At 37.4% G+C, this 19,828-nt stretch overlaps 1 protein-coding gene across 10 annotated transcripts in view; it reads right to left on the reverse strand.

The window, feature by feature from the left end:
• eml1 (EMAP like 1) overlaps positions 1 to 19,828 on the reverse strand; it is a 76,009-nt gene that overhangs the window by 47,523 nt on the left and 8,658 nt on the right. For 6 of the 10 annotated variants that reach the window (XR_011190223.1, XM_015339254.2, XM_015339252.2 and 3 more), the window contains exon 1: positions 16,429 to 16,630. The exons of 1 other annotated variant lie outside the window; for it this stretch is intronic. Coding sequence is in view for 8 of the 9 variants with exons in the window: in XM_015339254.2 (XP_015194740.1) it covers positions 16,429 to 16,564 (136 nt within the window). In the remaining variant the exon portion in view is untranslated. Of the gene's footprint in view, positions 1 to 7,317; positions 7,787 to 16,428; positions 16,631 to 19,828 lie in introns of those variants that run through there. 3 more of the 10 variants (XM_006643057.3, XM_015339257.2, XM_015339253.2) reach the window with 2 other exon arrangements.

The following is a 19,828-nucleotide window of genomic DNA, read 5'->3' on the forward strand; positions in this document are numbered from 1 at the left end:
CTCGATAAACACTCCTGAAGGCATTTTCTTATTGGATGAGGTTATTCCTTACAAAATATTACGCACCATTTGTGTGTTATTTGTGTCTTTATTTCTGCAATTTATAGAAAGTGTAACCATCTGTTTTGTATTTGTAACCGAAAGAGAGCTGAACTTCCTCAAAGGACCAAACTGCATCAGAGAATGTGAACACCTGCTCACCAGCTGAGAAAAATAAAGAAAAAGTATCTAGTTAAGTGTGCAGATCTGTACTCTTCTGTTTGCCCGTTTTTTAAAGCATGAAGATTTTTTTGAACAGTTGTATAATTAGATTGGTTGAGTCACTGCTTGAGGTCACAATGTCATGTTCTGTGATCTATGATGCAGTCTGGTCCTTTGAACAAACAGCAGGTACACTTCATCTCTGAAATGTAAAGCATGATTACATTTACTGGTCATTTAAAATTGCCCTTTACAATGAACATTTTTGGAAAATGAAACATTAAATTTGGGGATCCTCATAATAAATAAATTGCATTTAATATTATATTGACAGGTGTAATAACATGCCTGTAAGAAAACACCATGTGCCATGTTTTATCACAACTATTGCACAGGTCCTCCGTACTCAACTGCCACAGTTGAAGGGGTGATATACATAAAAAGAGGCTGTCTGCTTCTTCAAAGGAAATAAAAACCGACTTTATAATCAGAGGTACAGTAGCTAGTACAACAATCTAACACACTGGATTTCACCACTCCTGTTTTAGACTGAAAAATCCCGCATTTAACAGCAGAAATAAATGTCAGTAATGTGTTTCATTTTATGCTGACAATTGCCCTGCACTTGTCTCAAATCCACATGCATGTCCACTTTTTTAACCCCATAAAATGCACATGCAGCCCTTAGCTAGTTGTCAAAGGTCATTGTTCTCCACTTCCATAATTCACTTCTCTCCCCTGTGTCTGGCCTTTATTATTACCCTGCTGTCATTTGTTTTATTTCTCCTGCTGTCTCCAGGACATTTTATTGCATCTTTGGTGAGGGCCTAGGACACTATAATTCTTCGTCTAGCAAAGCATTAACCTTGCTGCAAGGGTGCTCAGGGTCAGCACTTTTAAGAAAGACATGTATAGTCCACCACATGAGCCTTCCTCATCTTTTGCCAGTAACCAAGGCTGTAAGCATGCAAAGCCTCTAAGTCAAGGACCGAGACTGAGCCCAATAGATCACAAGAAATTCTTTGCCTTCCTCAATCTCCTGTGGTTTCAATTGTCCTCAGAAGTACACTAAATCAATATGAAGTCAACTAGGCTTATAAGCTGTATATTACTAGAATGTTCTGCATTTCTATGTACTACAAAGGTATTGATAAATATATAGTCTACACTGTACTGTACTGTGTACCTTACAATCTTCAAAATATCCCTCTGCTGTGCTATGGGTTATAACGTTTTCAGATTTTATCATCACAAAACCTCATGATATTACATCTACTACTCCACTTACTACAACATGGCTATATAAGAATAAAGCAAAAAAACCTCCAGAGTGCAAGAATCTGTGCCAAAAAGAAATGAGAGAGAGCTAAACCCTAGGTTGAACAAGCCTGTATCACAGAACTCTTCAGAATTAAAAATAGCTATTGTAATACCAGGCACATGATTGCTGGTACTGCAAGCTGGTAAATCCCCTGGCAACATCCCCCTGCAACAGCGTGGAATCACCAATCAGGCATGGCAATAAACAAAGAGAGCACAACCAGTGCAGGAAAGCCGATGCAGTTTATCACCAACTGAGAGGAGCCCTGCTCCTGTGATCCGAGGAATCAGGACAGGGGAAGGACTGTAAAGATGAAAACGGAACAATAAGCTGGATCTGTCTTTTAAATTATGTAACCAGCCTTCCCTCCTTATCGTTCCCTTTCACCTACTTTTTTTAGCCAGATGCTCTGCTTCTTTTTCTTTTTAATATAAAATGTTATAATGTTATAATAATATTATATCCATACATAGTATCATCTGTCAATCTCCTTGGATGCCTGCTACCCACATAATTCCAGTGTGAAAGATATTCTACTTCTGATCACATTTCAAACATGAATACAATGAAATTTTTTTTCAAATGTAAGAAGAAGAATAAACGGGCCCCAAGCTTTTTTCCCAACAAATTCCTCCTAACAAAAAAACAGCTGGAGATCAAATCGATGTGATAATACACAATAAATAAATTTACTTTTTAAATAGCTCTCTCATAACAATCAATAGTGTATGAAAAAGGAAAAACTCATCATTGTAGACAGAGGATATTCCAGTAGTGACAGACAGAACAGAGGAAACACAATTACAAAACTGTGTAACAATGGGGAGTGGTAAGCGCTTTTGAAAACACTTACATTAATTTCATTACTTAATATTTAATTATTTAATAACTAAAACATTATTTACATTATTTAAGAGCTACATTACACCTTCATGTATTTATGTAGTGAATGGAGAGAGGGATTTTTTAAATAAAAGGCACAAGACATCTTACGAGAGAATTGTACTTTTGTTTTATTCTGTTGAGTATCATGGACTGATTTTGTTCACTTCAAAACAGAAGGTCTTCTGTTTTATCTGAAAAAAGATCATATAGTCTGAATGACCTGACAGAAAATAAAAAGATTTTGTGGTAAGCTATGTTTTTCTAAAGTAAACAGTATGAAACTAATGGACAATGATAATTCCCGAGTGAAGGGCTGGAGCAATTTCAGAGACTGCTTTTTACTGTATATACTGTAAGTAGTTACTGTATTGAAAATCTTAGCTATGACTCAGCATGGATGCACTGCCAAAAGTGCTTAGTTTTAGGCTGTAATATAAGCAGAGGGTTAATGCTAATCTCTCCACAAATCTAGGCTAACAATTGACCATGGGCCTGTTAATGCCTTGAGATTGCTAGGCTCTGTGACACATCAGCCAATGAGTGAAGAGCAGAGTAGGTTGGAAAGGAACACCTGGGAACATTTGGTAAGTACTGTATGTTCCAGGATACCTCAAGCAGAGAGTCAAAATTTGTTTGGGTATTGATTGTATTGAATTTGTGTTTATTGTATGGTGGTTCCCAATCCTGGTTCTGGTGACCCACACACCTGTTGGTTTTTGTTCCTGCTGAGCCCTCAGTTACAAAACCAAACCTTTCATGGATTTACAGTAATAGCAAAATTAATCTAGACTGTTTGGTCCTAGCTCTTGAACATGAGCTTTAACCGTATTTTTTTCTGTAAAATAAAATCCCAAACTTGTGACTAGAAACAAAATGCAAATATTCCAATGAAGCAATGTCTTAAATTAATTAAGGCCTCGATAGTATGATTAAGGTGGGATGGAATGAAAACCAGCATAGCTGATGCAACCTATGCTTCTAGATTCAGAACACATGAATCATGTATCTGGTCTATCTTCTTAATGTTTCTACATGTGGAAAAAATATTTGCATATTTCTTAGGTTCTGAAAGATAGCTGCTAACATGATTTCCATTCACTGCACAAGCACTTAGTAATTAAGTAATATAGTGTCATGTGAGTGTGTGCGTACCCATCCAAACAGATGTGGCTTATTGTACAAGACACGTCTAAAGACCTTCACAGGAAAGCTGTCAAACCCATATCAAGAGGTCAACTGAAAAATTGTACAGTCAGCAATGACATCACACACAGCTTAATACCTGCAACAGAACACAAACCATCTTACAGATCTGAGCACATTCTTGGCAAGTAATCTATCCTAGTGAAAGGAACTGGAATCATTTCCAAAGTCTTTGAAATGAAACAAATTGTGGAGTTCTGTGTTTGCACTACTCCTGTGAAGACACCACTTTTTCTTTTTTTCTGTTTTCTGATTAAACAGCTGCTCTTTGGAATTTTCTCCCTCAGGATGTAAGATGCATTTCTTCACTATCTCATTTCAATTGTATTTCAGTGCTATCCAATTTGACCTGCAATCACAAATTTCTTGATCAGTATGACACAAAACCAATGCTTTTAACTTGCAGGTCTGTCTTCAGTTGAGATAAAGAATCACTGAAATGTCCATCATTTGTAAACATTTTCTTTTGAATAGATATTTAATTATTCCTCAACCTAAATGCACAGCAAACATCAATAAAAATATAAACACCTCAATGTCTGACCATAAAGTAAAATGTCATTTCACTCGAGCTTTCTTTGTAATTAAGAAATAGACAATCTAATGAGAAACTCATAAATTGAGTTATTTAGCATCACAATAAACTGAGTAGTTTGTGTATTCTAAAATATTGATTTTTAATAAGTAATTATGTAAAGGGAATGCCAACCCACTCAATCGGAAAAGAGTATAGTGTATTAAAATAATGGCCATGGAAGGTATTCATCTAGATTAATAGGTCAACTATAGTAGTTCTGCCACAGAGTGTTCTCTTTCCTGACCTGGGGAATTAACTCTTCTTGGTGTACCACAGACTGATGTTTCATGGGAGAAAACCATCTACAGTGCACTGCTGTATAGAATTAAGAAAGGCAATAGCATTCTACTGAACAAGAAGATGCATTCCAGGAGAATCGTGGAACAAATATAGTATATTACTTTTAGAAGAATCTGCCATGTGCTTTCAGGGATCCATTTATATTTAAATATTTCAATTTAAATATATTTAAATTGTATGATTCTTAGCTAGTTCTATTTTCTCTCAAAACAAACAATAAATAGCAAAGTGACTAATGTCCCTTTAAAGATCTATCGATCTACCTATATTATACACGTCCAATTTATTATACTGCTGGAACACTTCAATGCCTCTCCAATTCCTAGCCCACTCAATATAGTTTTTAAGATCTTCATCTATAATTTACCAGATATCCAGAATTCTGCACCGATGACATGGTTCATAAGACGCATTAGAAACTTTAATATGACAACTCCACAGACTAAAGGGACTAAACCTCAGGAAAATGGTGCTTTGATTGAGGATTTTGATCTGAGCCCTTTAAATAACCCAGTTCACCCAAAACTATCCAGAGGGGATTCTGATCTCAAACTTGCATCATTTTAGGAAAAACAAAGCAGACATTCACACTGGTGGCCATATTTCTGTGCCAGACACCCCCGCCTTTCCACACGTACAGAACTGAAGTAGAAGGACTTCATGGGAAAAATACATCTCAGGTCTCAAGATGTGCCCAAACACAGTGCTGAAATGTAATGAGGACTCAAGAACTGTGAGATGGGGGAGTACAAGACCTAATTAATAGACAACTTCTGGAGACACCTTTCAACAAGCATTATTCACTTTTGTACAGAAATCCGGGCAGCCCAAGGACAAGGAACAATGTAAATACATAATTTATACTATTGCCATTATTAATTGATATTACTACTAAAAATGTTACCAGCAATTCATGCATTAGTGGTTGAAGTAGGAGAGTTAATGTCAGTAGAAGTATTTTCTTTTAACCTTTTTAGATCATCTTGAGAGCTATAACACAGCAACAAGACAGAATTATAACATTTTCAAATTATGGGCTTTAATACATAAGAAATGACACAAAACTGCTTTTCTATTGAAGGTAAACTTCAACAGAATCGAGATTGAATACAAACTCAACAAATATATAGGATCAGTTTTTGTCTCCTTCATACAAGTTCACACCTGTACTTACACCTGTTTTTCTGGTTGTCCAGGTAAGATGCCTTACATTTCTGAACACCAGCAGTTGCATCAGGTCAGGACAAACTCCACAGCTGAAGCAACAGCACTCTGTCACATATACTGTAGTAGGTGTGATGCCTAAGTTTGTTATTTAAGTACGCAGTCATAAAATGTTTAACAAATGAGAGGTGAACCAACATTTTGATGCAGTTTTTCTGTGTTATACGTAACACAGATCATGCCATAATTCTGATGTTAGGTACACAGGTCAATTTCTTTCTTACTATACTTTTGTTAAAACATTCTGAAATCTTCAAATTTTATATTAGACTTTCAACATTTATCAAGCTGTGGTTATTATCACGGTCTGTTAAACATTTAAACAATTTTGTTTTATCACACTTGTGAATAAACATTGCTTTTATTACAAGAAGTGTACTGATATCAGTTTTGCAAACAGAAAAGTAACAAGCAATTGTTTTCACTCATTCTATTTGCTCTGTTGTTTTACAGGCTATAATGAAGATTAATGAGCCTTCACTGAATATCTTCACAATAACCCCACAGTAGTCTTATGTCAGAGAACCAAACTTACAAAGACAATAAAACCAATATATGCTCCCACAAATTCATGCCCTCATCACCTATGCACTCGGATATTAACTAGAAATCCGTGTTTAACAGCAAAGATCCACTAGGCTTAACTTAATATGTTCTTAATGACAACAGAGCCAGAGAGTGTGACAGGAAGGAGAAAAAAACAAAAATTAAACAGCACTTTGAACGACACAAGATATAGACTCACTAAACTGCTCACACTAGACAAAGAAGATACTAATACTGAATTCGGAATCTTTGAAAGATAACTAAAAAAGCACAAACCAACTCTTTTTTATATTATTAGAACATAATCTTTATCCACATGACCATGCCTGTATTTGTGAAATAACGATAACATTAAAGTACATTCCTTCAACTAACATTTTTCTACGACCAGCTGCAACCCTTTATCCAGCCTAACATTGTTAAAACTGTATGTAACAAAACACTCTCCTTAATTAAAAGCTCCCATTTGCTTCATTCATTTTATATATTCAACTGAAAACAATAGTACTGAATAAATACAAGGAACCACACGCAGATTCAAGAAAGGTAAAATAATACAGCAACCTAATATCAATTTAATTTATTATTAAAGATTCTGAAAACACCAGATGGCTTCTAATTAAAAGGCTGAAAGCTGGAAAAATTTCATCAGTTTAACAAGACTCCATTACTGTGTTTAAATCATTCTTCTCCCATAGGGATGAAATTAAAATGTATTTCGTCATACACTATTCATGCCAAAAATACAACTTGCTGCACAGTTTTTCAAAATGCGCAAGCCAAACAGGACTGTTTTTCAAGTTTTCCTTTTGTCGTTAAAGCTCACAGAATTGGTTCCAAAATAAAGCTTTTAACCACAGAGAAAAAAAGTTTCATTCTCTCAAAACTAAAAAATTAAGAAGTACAGCAAAATCTGTGAGCGGGGCTATGTCTTGCGCTTTGGCAAAAACAGCCCTGCTGAACTGAACTCTGGTGTCCAGTTTTTTTAAGCAGGAACAGACTCCTGTCAGCCAGAGAAAAGGGAGGAAAATAATTCGGTAAGGCAAAAGTGTGTAGTTACCATTGCAGAACTGGAGCAGCGACGAAGTGTCATACAGACTGCTATAGCTGGAAAACCCGTCCTCCATTCTAGACCTCCAGTCTCCCTCTCTCCCGTGACACTCCGTTACTTTAGTTTGCCTGCCACCGCAGCTCTTCCTCCATTCAACATCCAGCTTTCTTGGGTCGACCTGCCAGTGTCAGTTACCATGGCAACCCATTCACTCCGATTATGTCATGTGAACACAACCTTCTTTCTGAATGGAGTGTGGTTGGTGGTGGAGACAGAGGAGTGGGGGGAAAGTTAAAAAGAGCGTCTCTTTCTTTTTCAGGTTTTCTTCTCTCCCCCCCACCCTCCCTTTGATCCTTCCCCGTTTCGCTGTCCGCAGCCGTGCAGCGTTAAACCGTGTACTGATCTGTACAAGGAAACAAGCTTTGGAAGGCTTGGCTATAAGGAGGGCTGGCTCAGAGATTTGAGTGTGTGTCAGAGTGCCTGTGTTGGTGTGTGTATATATAATGCCTCAGACACTCTGAAGAGCTGCCAAACAGCCTTCTCCAGTTCCGGCCTGACAGTAAATTTGGACCAGTAATAACTCAGTACTGAATTCCTTTCAAAATACAACCCCTCTGCCAAGAACCAATGAGCACAAAATACACACCAGCAAGTCACTACCTAATGAAAAACGGGGGGGGAAGCACAAATAAAAATAGTGCATGGAAAAAAAATGTAGCCAAGACTGGAAATGGGAGGAAGATGGAATTTAAAGCAAATCTCCACTTCTCTTGAATTATACTGTAGATTTATTTTAAATACATGCGACCTACAGAGGGGAGATTGTCAAGACAGAATATTAATGACAAGACAGCACAGGGATCAGTATAGGCGTTCACCTTTTTTGGAGATGCTTCTTGTGTTATGTGAAATTATACATAGGGAACCTTTTTTTTTCCATTTGTAAATAGTGTCTTAACTCAAACTTTATTTTCTTCAGTTAATTTAAAGTATACAAGAAGTTTCCTGATGCATCCACACAGAGAATGAAGATGATTAAGCAGCCAAACCTGTAGCAAGAACAGCTCCTCAACCAGTCCTGACAGGATGACATCTACCTACACGTAAATACACCCGACTATTCCCAGCTTTAGAACACCACGTTATCTCTGAATGCCAAAGCTAGGGTTCAGTTCACTTTGTTTTGTGAACAGCATCTTAAAACTGCTCTATTAAAAGGAAACTTTAAAAACTACTGTTTTCCCCACTGTCGAGAGAATGGGAAAGGCAGAAGGTGGAGAGAGAAATGTGGCAGAAAAAAAGGACGGAGGAATGGGTTGTTATAAAGAATGAAATAAAACGCAAACGTCGGACAGAGGTAAAGGAAACAAGGCGTTGAGGAGGTGACAAGCCGAATCAGGAGATAAGACGACCAAGTAACAGGAAGACGTTTTCCTGTTTTTGAATAATTTTAACCGCTTTATTCTAATTAAAGCGCAAAACAGAAAACACAATGTAGAAAAAATGGGTGCTCAGAAAAACCGAGAAAAGGGAATGAAAATAACAGGGACTCTTATTGCAGAATAGTCTCCCGTACTGTGTTCTAGCCAGAAATCCCTGCGAGTCATTAGGCAGTCCCAGAGACTTGGCGGAGAAGAGGGGCTTAGAATATTTTGGACTTTTTTAAGCGATAAAAAAGCAACATCTTATTCCCCCCCCATACAAAATAAAATAAAAAAAACAATATGAGTCTGTCCAAAAACAATCATATCCTGTAGCCTTATCTGTCTTTAAACAGACGTCTTTTTCAATGTAAACACCAAAGGAAAGAAAAAAATCAGGCTCTCCATTCGGGTGGTGAGTCTACAGAAGAAGCCACCGGGGAAAACCACTTTAAATTATTCATAGCCTCAGCACGGGTGGAAATATGCATAATGATAACTACATGGCCTATATTTACTCTTCAAACACTGTTCTTCCTTTCCAGACAACAAAAAGACACAACGCACATCCTGAGATAGAGATGTAATTCTGCTCATTTCTGACATGTCCTGCTGTCCGTACAGCAGGGTGTGTTGCACTTTGGATAGCTCAGTGCAGGCTCACTTCCACAAGACTCTCTCTAATTAATTCTCTAATTCAGTTTGTTGCGTGAAAAGGCTTAGGGCTTCTGGCTCAGTATGGAAGCTCTTTGTACATTGAGTGGCAGTCAGAAGCAACACATGTGGTATAAACCCCATAATGTATTAATGAGGCAGACTGCACACACAGGACAGGCATGTTCACAGAACCCACACTGTGCCACGCAAGGATTAATTGCTTCTCTTCGCTATTCGCTATTTACTGGGGCACACCAAGTAATGGTTACAGTATAGAACCCATTAAACATTTTAATCTATGGATTTTATCTAAATAGTAATGCAAACGCTATCTGTAATATTTTAGATTTTGTCCACTTGCTACATGCTTCCACCTTCAATTTCATCCTCCATTATTATACAGGGTGACACCTGTAAAAAATGGGATTAATTTAAAAATAACAAGTGATTCGAATTTATACAGAATTTAAACTTTATCAGAATCCTTTAGCAGAATGTAGATATGAAATATAGAGCTAGAGGCGGGATTATTTTCCAAACAGAACCTAATAACCTACAGTAGGTAAGAGGATGGTGGTGAAAAACAATCCTGAAGGTCAAGACGTTAATGCTGAGAAGCACTGTAACCTTTTCTACACTAAAGATTATCCAGGCTTCTTAAGGGCCTAGGTGCAGAGGCAGCTGTAATTGACAGTGGTGTGGAACAGTGGTTAGGGTTCTGCACCTATAACTGTAAGGTTGTGGGTTCAAATCTCAGGTGGGATCATGTTATTGTAACCTAGAGCAGGACATGTCACTAAAATCGTTCCTGTGAAATACCCATCTGTATAAACTGGGTGCAAAACTGCCAAATACATTAGTAAGGACTAAACTGTTCACGTCCTGTGTGTCTTTCAGCCAATTTAAAAGAAAAGATGTTCAGCATTAATTCAAATTAGGAAAAAGATTAAATGTCATATGCTGCCAAGGCTCTGTTAATTACCTTTATCAAATACCACTCCCTAATTTGATAGTCGTGTTTAAACCACACTGAACGTGGCAGCTATGCATCAATATTCCTTGACAACCCTGGGAATTCCAAGGAGCAGCAACAGCAAGTTGCAAATTTAGAAAAAGTCTGATTACTTTGAGGAATTTCACAGGATAACTCATGAAACCTTACAGCTGCTGTGCCGGAACATCACTCAGCCTTTACCTTGAGAGTGTTCGAAGTTCACAGGTGTTCCTCTGGCAGTGTGTGAGCCATTCGATTCTCTGGCTGATGGCTGGTGGTGTGAACAGAGATGCCTACTCACCCTCCCATTGTTCAGAGCTGCGGCTGGCTGCCTTCCAGCACAGCACTAGACAAACATAGCTCAGCACACAGGAGAAAAAACCACTGAACTATTTTGACTTTTGAACTTGCCAAGCAGAGCAGCATATGCCACAGTACATATCCTAATACTAATACTAATACTATAGGCTATCTGTCCCTATAGAAATATATATACACACACACTATATATTGCTATAGTAATCCACAAATGGACATAAACCCATAATTTTTCAGAAAACTAATTGAAAAAGGGATGATTAATTCTTATTTTTACAATTCTTCTAATATTAAATCCTGTTAAGAACAGTACTTCAAAGGAGTAACCGAAAGTGGTTCAACTGGTAAAGGCCTTGTCCAGGTGAGCTCTATGATATCCAAGCATTATCTAGCCAGTGACTGGGATTCCCAAAGCGACAGTGTGCAACTGGCTGAAGGCCACTGAGGGAAGGGAGGGAGAGTGATCAGCTGGCCAGGGCACTCTAGGCTCTCAGGAACACAGTGACCACCATGGCCTCGTCATTAAGGAGAGCACCTTTCCTCCAATCAGCACAGGGCCTGGTGCACAGGGTCAAGCTCCCAACGCCTTGATTAATAGATGAGTGGCTTGAAAGCGGGCACTACAGAAAAGTCTGCCAACACAGAGAAGGTTATTTTACTTTATGCACAGTCATGGGGATCACAGTCGCGAGCCAAGACAAGAAAAACCACACAAGTGGGTATAAAAGAAAATAACTGGATATTCGAAATTCTAAAAAAAAAAAAAAAAAATAGATTTAGTTATTTTAGCTAGTCAGAGTAGGACTTTCTATTAAGTACAAGAATATATGTTTGCTCTTTTCAGGACTGCTTCCAGAGCAGATATACCTTTAGTGGAAACTGGAACCACACCTGCACACAATATTACAAAAAAGGTCTTACTAGTGTTTCAGACATTTTAACCCACCATTTTTTTGCCTTTTTTATTTCTTTACCACACAACATTTAAAAAAAATAAATACTGAAACATAAAACACCTATCTGTTTAATAAATAGCTTGTTCAGCTTTTTTCATTTTAGACTTACAGTTGTTTTTACTACCCGCATGAAATATTCTCTACGTCTACATTAAATGTCATAAGCCAGATGCTTGCCCAGTCTTGAAGGTTGTCTAAATCTTTTGAATTTCCTCTACAACTTCTACAGTGCTTAATAACCCTATTTTACCATCAACAGCAAGAGTGACTAATTTACTAACTTTATCAGAATCTAGACCATTGCTATAAATTAGAAAGATGTGTTCCTTATACAGATTCCAGTGGTACCCCACCAGTTACATCACCCTATTTTATGCAATCACCCCTTATCTGTACACTGTTTTCTATCCAAGTCTTAGTTCAAGTCCATATATAACATTGAAGGCCTACTGCCTACTAAGAATTAATCCTTTATAGTGTATAACCAGAAAATCCATAAATCCAAAAACAAATTATGCGTGTAACTAGATTTATTTTTATCTTCTTTTGTTCTAAATGTATGATTTATCTTAAAACATGTTTTTAATCCTGTGTTCATGTTTCAAAGGCTTTGCTTCTTATTAGTATTCTAGAAAACCACCATCCTATATTGACCCATTAAAGCACTAGGAGGTAAAGAACTCCCGCTAAGAAAGTCTAAGAAAAAAGGGTTCAAAAAGAAGGCAGCCCAGCCCCTAGCTGTTTTTCCAGTGTTTCATACAGCAACGTTCCTGTATAATCTATTTGTGTCTCATCTCAGCTGCAGTAATAGGATTGTGAAAGCAATAATGTTGTTGACAGTAGGTCATCACCCTCCTGGTTGATAGTAATCAGATCTAAAGAAGAAGAAAAAAGGAAATCAGCAGCCATAAGAGACAGCATCTTACCTGACGTCATAGCATGATCTTTGATTTTATTGAATAAGTTGCATCTCTAGAATGATCAGCATCATGAAGATCTAAACAATATCATCTCTAACACGATGTGTACACCATTACAGCAAGTAATATCCAATCAGTTACTGGGGCCATTGCTTTTTTGGACAGGGGTGGGAGGGAAAGGAGCACTCCCTGTTTTAACTTACTTTTACGCTCAAAAACAGCTGAGTCATGGAGATTTAGTACCCAATCCAGAGCACTTTCTTTTTCAGCGCTAAGTGAAATCTAACACAAAACCAAAGTGCAATGCTAATCTATTTGGAAACAATGTTGACATAACCTTTTCACCCACCAACAGCTCTTTTGCAACCCCTAGTCAATCCAAGGAAGAATATTTTTGGAATTAACAACTGCCAAAATGGGATCTAATTCACTTCACAATGGCTCAAGATTTGGAATGGCCTCCAGATGAAACAGGACCAGAAAACCAAGAATCTCTGCAGGAATTTCATTGTATAGGATTCAGTATAACTACATATCATTGACTTAGATTGAACTTGGCCATGAGGAAGACTTTAGAATCCTTTTTCAAGGGAAGAGATGAGAATGAGACTTTGCAATGACAAGCCCAATTATCACCATTTTAAATCACCTATTGCAACACCATGGACTTTTACTCTTGCATTATTTTATTTTTTTTCTCAAAGCTATGCTATCTATCGCTTTACCCAGTCCTTGGTACATTCCATCAACCTTTCATAATCAAATCTCAAGACACCATTTTTTGTCCATAGAAAGGAATGCATTTGCAACTTGAACAAGGGCTTGAAAAAGTTATGACAAATGTGCTGCATTTTTAGCACGAAACATTCATTCCCTATATTTAAAATTTACAAATGAAATCCTGAGCGGTGTTCTCTGGTTTTGCAACATGGTTCATCTTGCCTTCAGCAAATAATATTTGTTGTGTGTGTAACATAGCAACCAGCATCATCCATAAAAACTCAGAGCCCATAGAATATTTATCACTATGGATTTTAGAAGGCAAAAATAACATAACAAGGGCAACAGTGATTGGCACAACAAGCACAACATCAGCAAATTGATCTTTTAAATGTTTGTTTTTCTGTGTTTCTTACTTATCTTACATTTCTGTTATATCCAGGTGTCAGACAAATATTTTCATAAACCTAAATTTGTTTTTAGACCCACAGTAAATTTTACAAGAGCAGAAACATTTCAAAATTTGCTGTTCTCAATCCTTATATGTATTGAATTTTCTGTTTCTATTGAATTAAGCTATATTGAACAGCTTAATTTCAAAGATTATTTTCTAAAATACAGAGCAAGGAGGCACGACAGAATAGAGAACTTGGGTTTGTCAGACACAGTTCTTAGGCCAATATGCAATGATATACCATAGATGAGGACTAGCCATGCCCTCTCCAGGTCTTGAAGAGCCACAAACCAGCAGGTTTTACAGGTTAATTCACCCATTTCTAAATGCCTGGAACAAATTCATTTTAACCACTTAAGCAGCTAATTTTGTTCAATTAGGCAGTTTAGAGATCATTTAAAATGAAAATACCAATGTATCTGTAGCTCCCAGGGACCACAAATGGTCATTCCTGAATTGTTTAAGAACCAAATAATTTACTAGATTGATCAAAATTAATGTGTTTCAACTCATAACAAATTGATGATTTAAGGGTTGTGGGGTATGGCAGTTTAGCCATTTTAAATCCTTGTACTTGCCGCAAAATAAAATGCCTGATGTAAACCAACACTGCATAAGCTATTTTGCAGGGAAAGTGTGAATTTCTCCTGTAAGTCTAAAGGCAGCCAATGGGTTCCCCTTGAGCTTGTTGTTCTCTCTGGCTCAGAGTGAATCCTTCAACAGCATTCACCCACACCTCTGTGATTTGCCACCTATAAAGTGTTATCTGTCCTTGGAATTAAAATAGCACTTAATCCTCTGGCTACAGAAGGGTATTAACAAGTATATATCCAGTATTAACCAGGATATGTTCAGCCATTACATCACCACATAGGCAGACATATGTAAAACTGTCCTCCAACCTAAACTCTATAAGTTCATTCTCATTTTTCACATCTCACAGGATTCCTTAGTTTTTTTTCTGTAGACAGAATACTATGTCAATATTAAAAAGGCAAAACAGTCACAAGAGCATATTAATCTCAGGATATGCCCTTACTAAGAAACTGCTGTTATAATTTTTCTAATTCTATTTACTGTTTTGGTTGGATCATGCTGTACTTGTTTAAAATAGATACCACTTCTGGTCTTCCGAAGATGTTTTTCCTGGAACTATTATATTTAGGCCAAAGGAAAAACTGTTTGGTAAACAGTGGACAATGAAAGCTTGTGTGTGTTTTCATCATCATTCTCCTGAAGACAGAGTGAAGGGACCATGTGCTGTACAGCCAGGGGTTCTTTCCACAAAGGCAGGGACAGCTCTACAGTAACCTAGGAAAGACACCTACTGTGTTTCTCTGCAAATCAACCCTAACGTTAGGTGTAAATCACAGGCATCAAGGGGTCAAATGTCCATAGCGCAGAAGGCCAGGTTGTGTACAGAAGAAAGAACAGAACGAGGTGGTCTTATATTAGACTCTCTCCTCCAGAAATCTCTGCAGGATATTCTCAAGAATGCAAGTTCAGCAAGGTCAAAGAGGACATAAATTTAATACAAAAAAGAACAGACTACGTATGTACTCCTAGCCCTATTTAACACATTTATTTTAAAAAAATTACTAGATTTCCCTAAAATATTATAATATAGAACTAAAAAAACAATGCTGTGCAACAGTTCCTTTCTGCCATTTCAGAATCAGTGCTCGCAGGTGCAGCAGATCTGCAGTAGTGCCTTATGAATAAGGCACGAGTCAAATGACACGGAGAGAAACTAGAAGGACATCATAAGCACCCCATATTTTAAAGACAACATATGCTACACAAATAGTACAGTAATGTGAAACATAGCAATTGCAAGTCTCTCTTTCATTACTTAAAAGTAGACTTTCAAACTTCTAGCAAGAGCTGATGTTCATTTCAAAGCAGTAACCCCCCACCAAAACCTACATACTAGAAAGGCTTAAGATGATAACATAATACACATTTTAAATTTTTGCTAATAACTACCCTTAGCTGGCATTCCAAGATTAAGCAGCTTAATGCATTACTTAAAGTGTTAAAGTGCTTTAGTGTGTAAGAAAGCATCCACTAAGTGTCCTTGTTGTGATCTTGGCTTTCTTACTTCAGTGTAGATCAGGTGAGGAATGTGCTTGCCTTTAACTGCAGACTAAAACACCTTGTAACCTTCATCAGTCAGTTTAGCCACTAACAGTCCATGTGAGAACAGTACTGTCTAAGTTTATATTATTATTCTGGTTCACTGCTGAATGCCATGCCCTGCATACAGTTTTCTGAGTAAAAAAGGTATTTCATATCTCAGAACAGTTTGAACGTAATATCAAACAGATTGAACCATATATTACATTGGGCAATTCAATACACCAGTAACTGTTCACGCAATTTAGTTGACTGCTTATGTGGCATTCTTTTGGGGTTGTAAACAATTAGAAATAACTTGTCACGTAAGAAAGGGAGCCTTAGAATAATTTATATTAAGCATTACAACATACTCACAACAACACATCACAGAATAGCACAACGTGAGAAGAATTTCAGTGCACAAACATTCCCCTCTCAGGCCACACACCCGCTAACTGATAAAGAACATCACATCTTGTCTGCAAAAGCCATCAATCATACCCCTCTCCTCTGCAGCAGGCCGGAGAGACGTGCCTTGGGGTTATGTATGAGCAACACTGACCAACAATGGAGAAGGCCTCAGGGCAGGCCAGGTGATCGCAGGGAACGGCCTCCTCAGGAATGGGCTTCATGGTCATCCCAAGGGGGCTGGCTGATGTGGCTGCCACACCATTCTCCACAGCTACGGAGGTCTGCATGAGTGCTCTAAGCCCTTCGGTCTCTCCTCAAGATGAAAGTGTTGCACACAGCTAGCGGCCAGCAGATGAACGCTCCTATTCTAATACCCTCCTGCTCCCAAGCACACAATCTGGATGATGTCATTAAGAACAAGATTAGGGACCGTAAGCCATCTGAAGCTTTGATTAGGCAGTCAGTTTCAAATTTGATGAAACAGTTTTTTTTTTTTAACTTTACGGCCTCATAGTATAAAAGCATCCTACTTTAACAGCCTATGAGATTACCGACAAAAACTTATATTGAGATGGCATTATGTAAAAATGGCTTGCACATGCATATAGGAAGAGCCTTCTGAAGTATTACACCCAGTTAAACATTCAGCTGGCATTTATGTAAGAATCCCCTTCTGAGCTGTACGTTTTATTGCAGGTTTATCTTTATATAGATCATGTATAGATCATATAGAACATGTAACATTTAGCAAGATAAGTAGTGTAACCTTCACTACATGATCATGTAACATGAAGATCATGTAGTGAAGGTTACACTACTTGTTAAACACAGTAATTCCAAGTGTATGATATATTTACAGATCACTTATTTTTCTGTGCCCATACAAAAACAAATTATGGATGTGAAGCAATAAAGACATATTTACAACGAAAGAGAGGGACTGACGTGATACCCAGAAGTAACCTGCACAATAAAAACCTTAATGAAATCAGCTAATAAGACAGAAAATTAGCTCTTGAGAATATTACTTTATTTAGGCATATACAGCAGGGAATGTTCATACCATCATCAATAATATGTAATTAGTGTTTAATAAGACTTTACTGGATTAAGCTACTTGAGAAGAATTTCAACACAGACCGTTCTAGGGTGTAACACCAATATACTTTACTAATTCAGTTCTTTGATGGTGAGAGTCAGTGAATGCTCTCTTTCACAAATCCAAGAGGTACCTAGCTCAGCAGTGCAAGTCTATGTACTAGAACCACTTGTCACACGTGTGCTCACCCAGCTTCCAGAAGCATATTAAATTGCTCTTTCAAATCCCAGAAAGACTTAAAAGACTTAAAAGACTCCCGACAAATTAAAATATCTCAATATTCCACTATTCACAAACTCTCATATTCTGAATTTAATGCATGATTTTTACATCATGGAAAACAAAGAGCTGAGTGTTCATTTTTATATAAATCCAACAACATACTTGCACCTATCTTAACACTGCACACTTCTTTATGATACCTCACAGCAAACCTGGAAGAGAGTCTTTCTGTAGGAAAAAGTAACTGCTTTCTGCCATGCTTCAAAGTGCAGGTGTCTATCAATCAGACTTAATCACATTCCACAGCTCAGATAGCAAGTCCTGAGAATAGAGATCTTACCACATTAACCAAAGTCTGTTTTAGCCCACTGCTGTACAAATGTACGACTGGACGTTTTTCTAATTCTCATTACTGTGTTTGAACAGACAAAAAAGTCCACCATTATGTTCCTTATTTTATCAAAGATCAAAGGCTTTTGAGTTCATGATGATTGTTTGATGTAATTTTAATGTATGACTAATTAAGCCCCTCAAAAAGCTTGACAGTGGCATATTTGCCGTATACAACCCTAGTCTCTTAAAAGGCTCCTATGATGTTCTGTTTTGTACAATAGTCTTTCCAGGGAGAGCATCTGTGTTTCACTTTTGAAATGACAGGCATCTGCTTACATTTATTGTATAAAGCTTCTAAAATTGTCTTCCACAATCAAAATAATGAATCCATATTAATTTTTTTGGAATCCTGACAAGAGGTACCATATTTCATATAACATTGGTAGCTGTATAGGAGCCATATAATACAACTCTGTGCTCCCTATAGTATTGGTGGACATTCAACACTAATTGCAGATGCTGTGGAAGAGGGAGGACAGTGTTAAAGGTTCAGTACTTACAACTACATGGACATTTCCAGCAAGATCTAATTTCAAATATAATTCAATTGAAGCTCAATTATCACTACAGGTCTAAAATGAAGAGTGCTTACTCTTCTCATTAGTACTAGTCGATTATAACGTTATTACTTTAAAAATGCTAAATGAAAGTAATGATGCAGGACACTTATACATTTCCTTCTAATTGTACATGTTCATTCAGTAATTCTGGGTTGAGGAAAATCACAGAGTTAGGTTTCAGGTCAAGTGATGACTGTGACTAGATTAGTGTAAAGACATTTAAACTCAAATGTGATGCCAAAAGGAAAATATTACTCAAGAGCAATAAAGTTAATTAAGTTTAGAGTCTGAAAGCAAAGCATGATTTATACTCCACAGTTTGAACACAGACTGCTTAAAATACACTTGCACACTTACATGGTACAAGTAATTCACCACCAATCTTATTAAAGCTTTAACGAGTGCAGCTGGTGTTTTTTTTTTACAATCTCCCTTTAGGAACACAGAATCAAAATGGCAGCATTACATTTACTTAACAGATGGCCAGTGAAAAAACAATCATAATAAAATACTAGGAATAATAAAAGTAAGGTTAGGAACATCACAGGCAAATACTGTAGAGTGTTCTGCCTCTAATTTAATGTTAAACCTGATGATGAGACAGGATTCTTGACAATTCTGTACTTCTTATAATGTTTTTTGTAAAGTGCTGTGAATGTCACATGAACAAATGTCAAAAGTGTCTGCAATTCCTGGAATAATCACAACACCTCACAGCCCACAGACACTCATATATACAACTCGCATGTTCACATTCACACAGTGCATGTACACATGCACATACCAGGAGAAACAGAGCCTTATGACTGGATAGTGATTGTTCCAAACTATAGGGGTCTCAGTGTCTTTGCACCCAGAGAGAGAGATAAGGTTTCCCCTAGAACTGCAATATGTATCCTCCTTTTTTTCCCTACAGTATGTTTAGCCATTTCACTAACACAATAAAGCACTTGATGAGGTCCACCTGGGCTTGTAGAAATGAACTGCACTAAACACTATCTCTATCCCAAATGTGTATATTCAATGGAGCAATCAAACACCACAACATACAGTGGGCCAATTTACATATTTACACATGTACGGTACAGTGTGTTCAATTGCTAGCTGTTTGAAATTACACCACAAGCCTTGCTTCCAAGCAACCAAGCTACAGTTGGCCAGTTTCTGAGAGAGCTTTCATCCCCTAATGAATTCAGCACTGAACCCAGGACCATCTCTACTGAGAAGAAAAGATTTTGCATTTCTCTGGACCACAACCTCCAGTAGTACACATAAGC

The sequence above is a fragment of the Lepisosteus oculatus genome, chromosome 8, assembly GCF_040954835.1.
Source record: "Lepisosteus oculatus isolate fLepOcu1 chromosome 8, fLepOcu1.hap2, whole genome shotgun sequence".
NCBI lineage: Eukaryota > Metazoa > Chordata > Actinopteri > Semionotiformes > Lepisosteidae > Lepisosteus > Lepisosteus oculatus.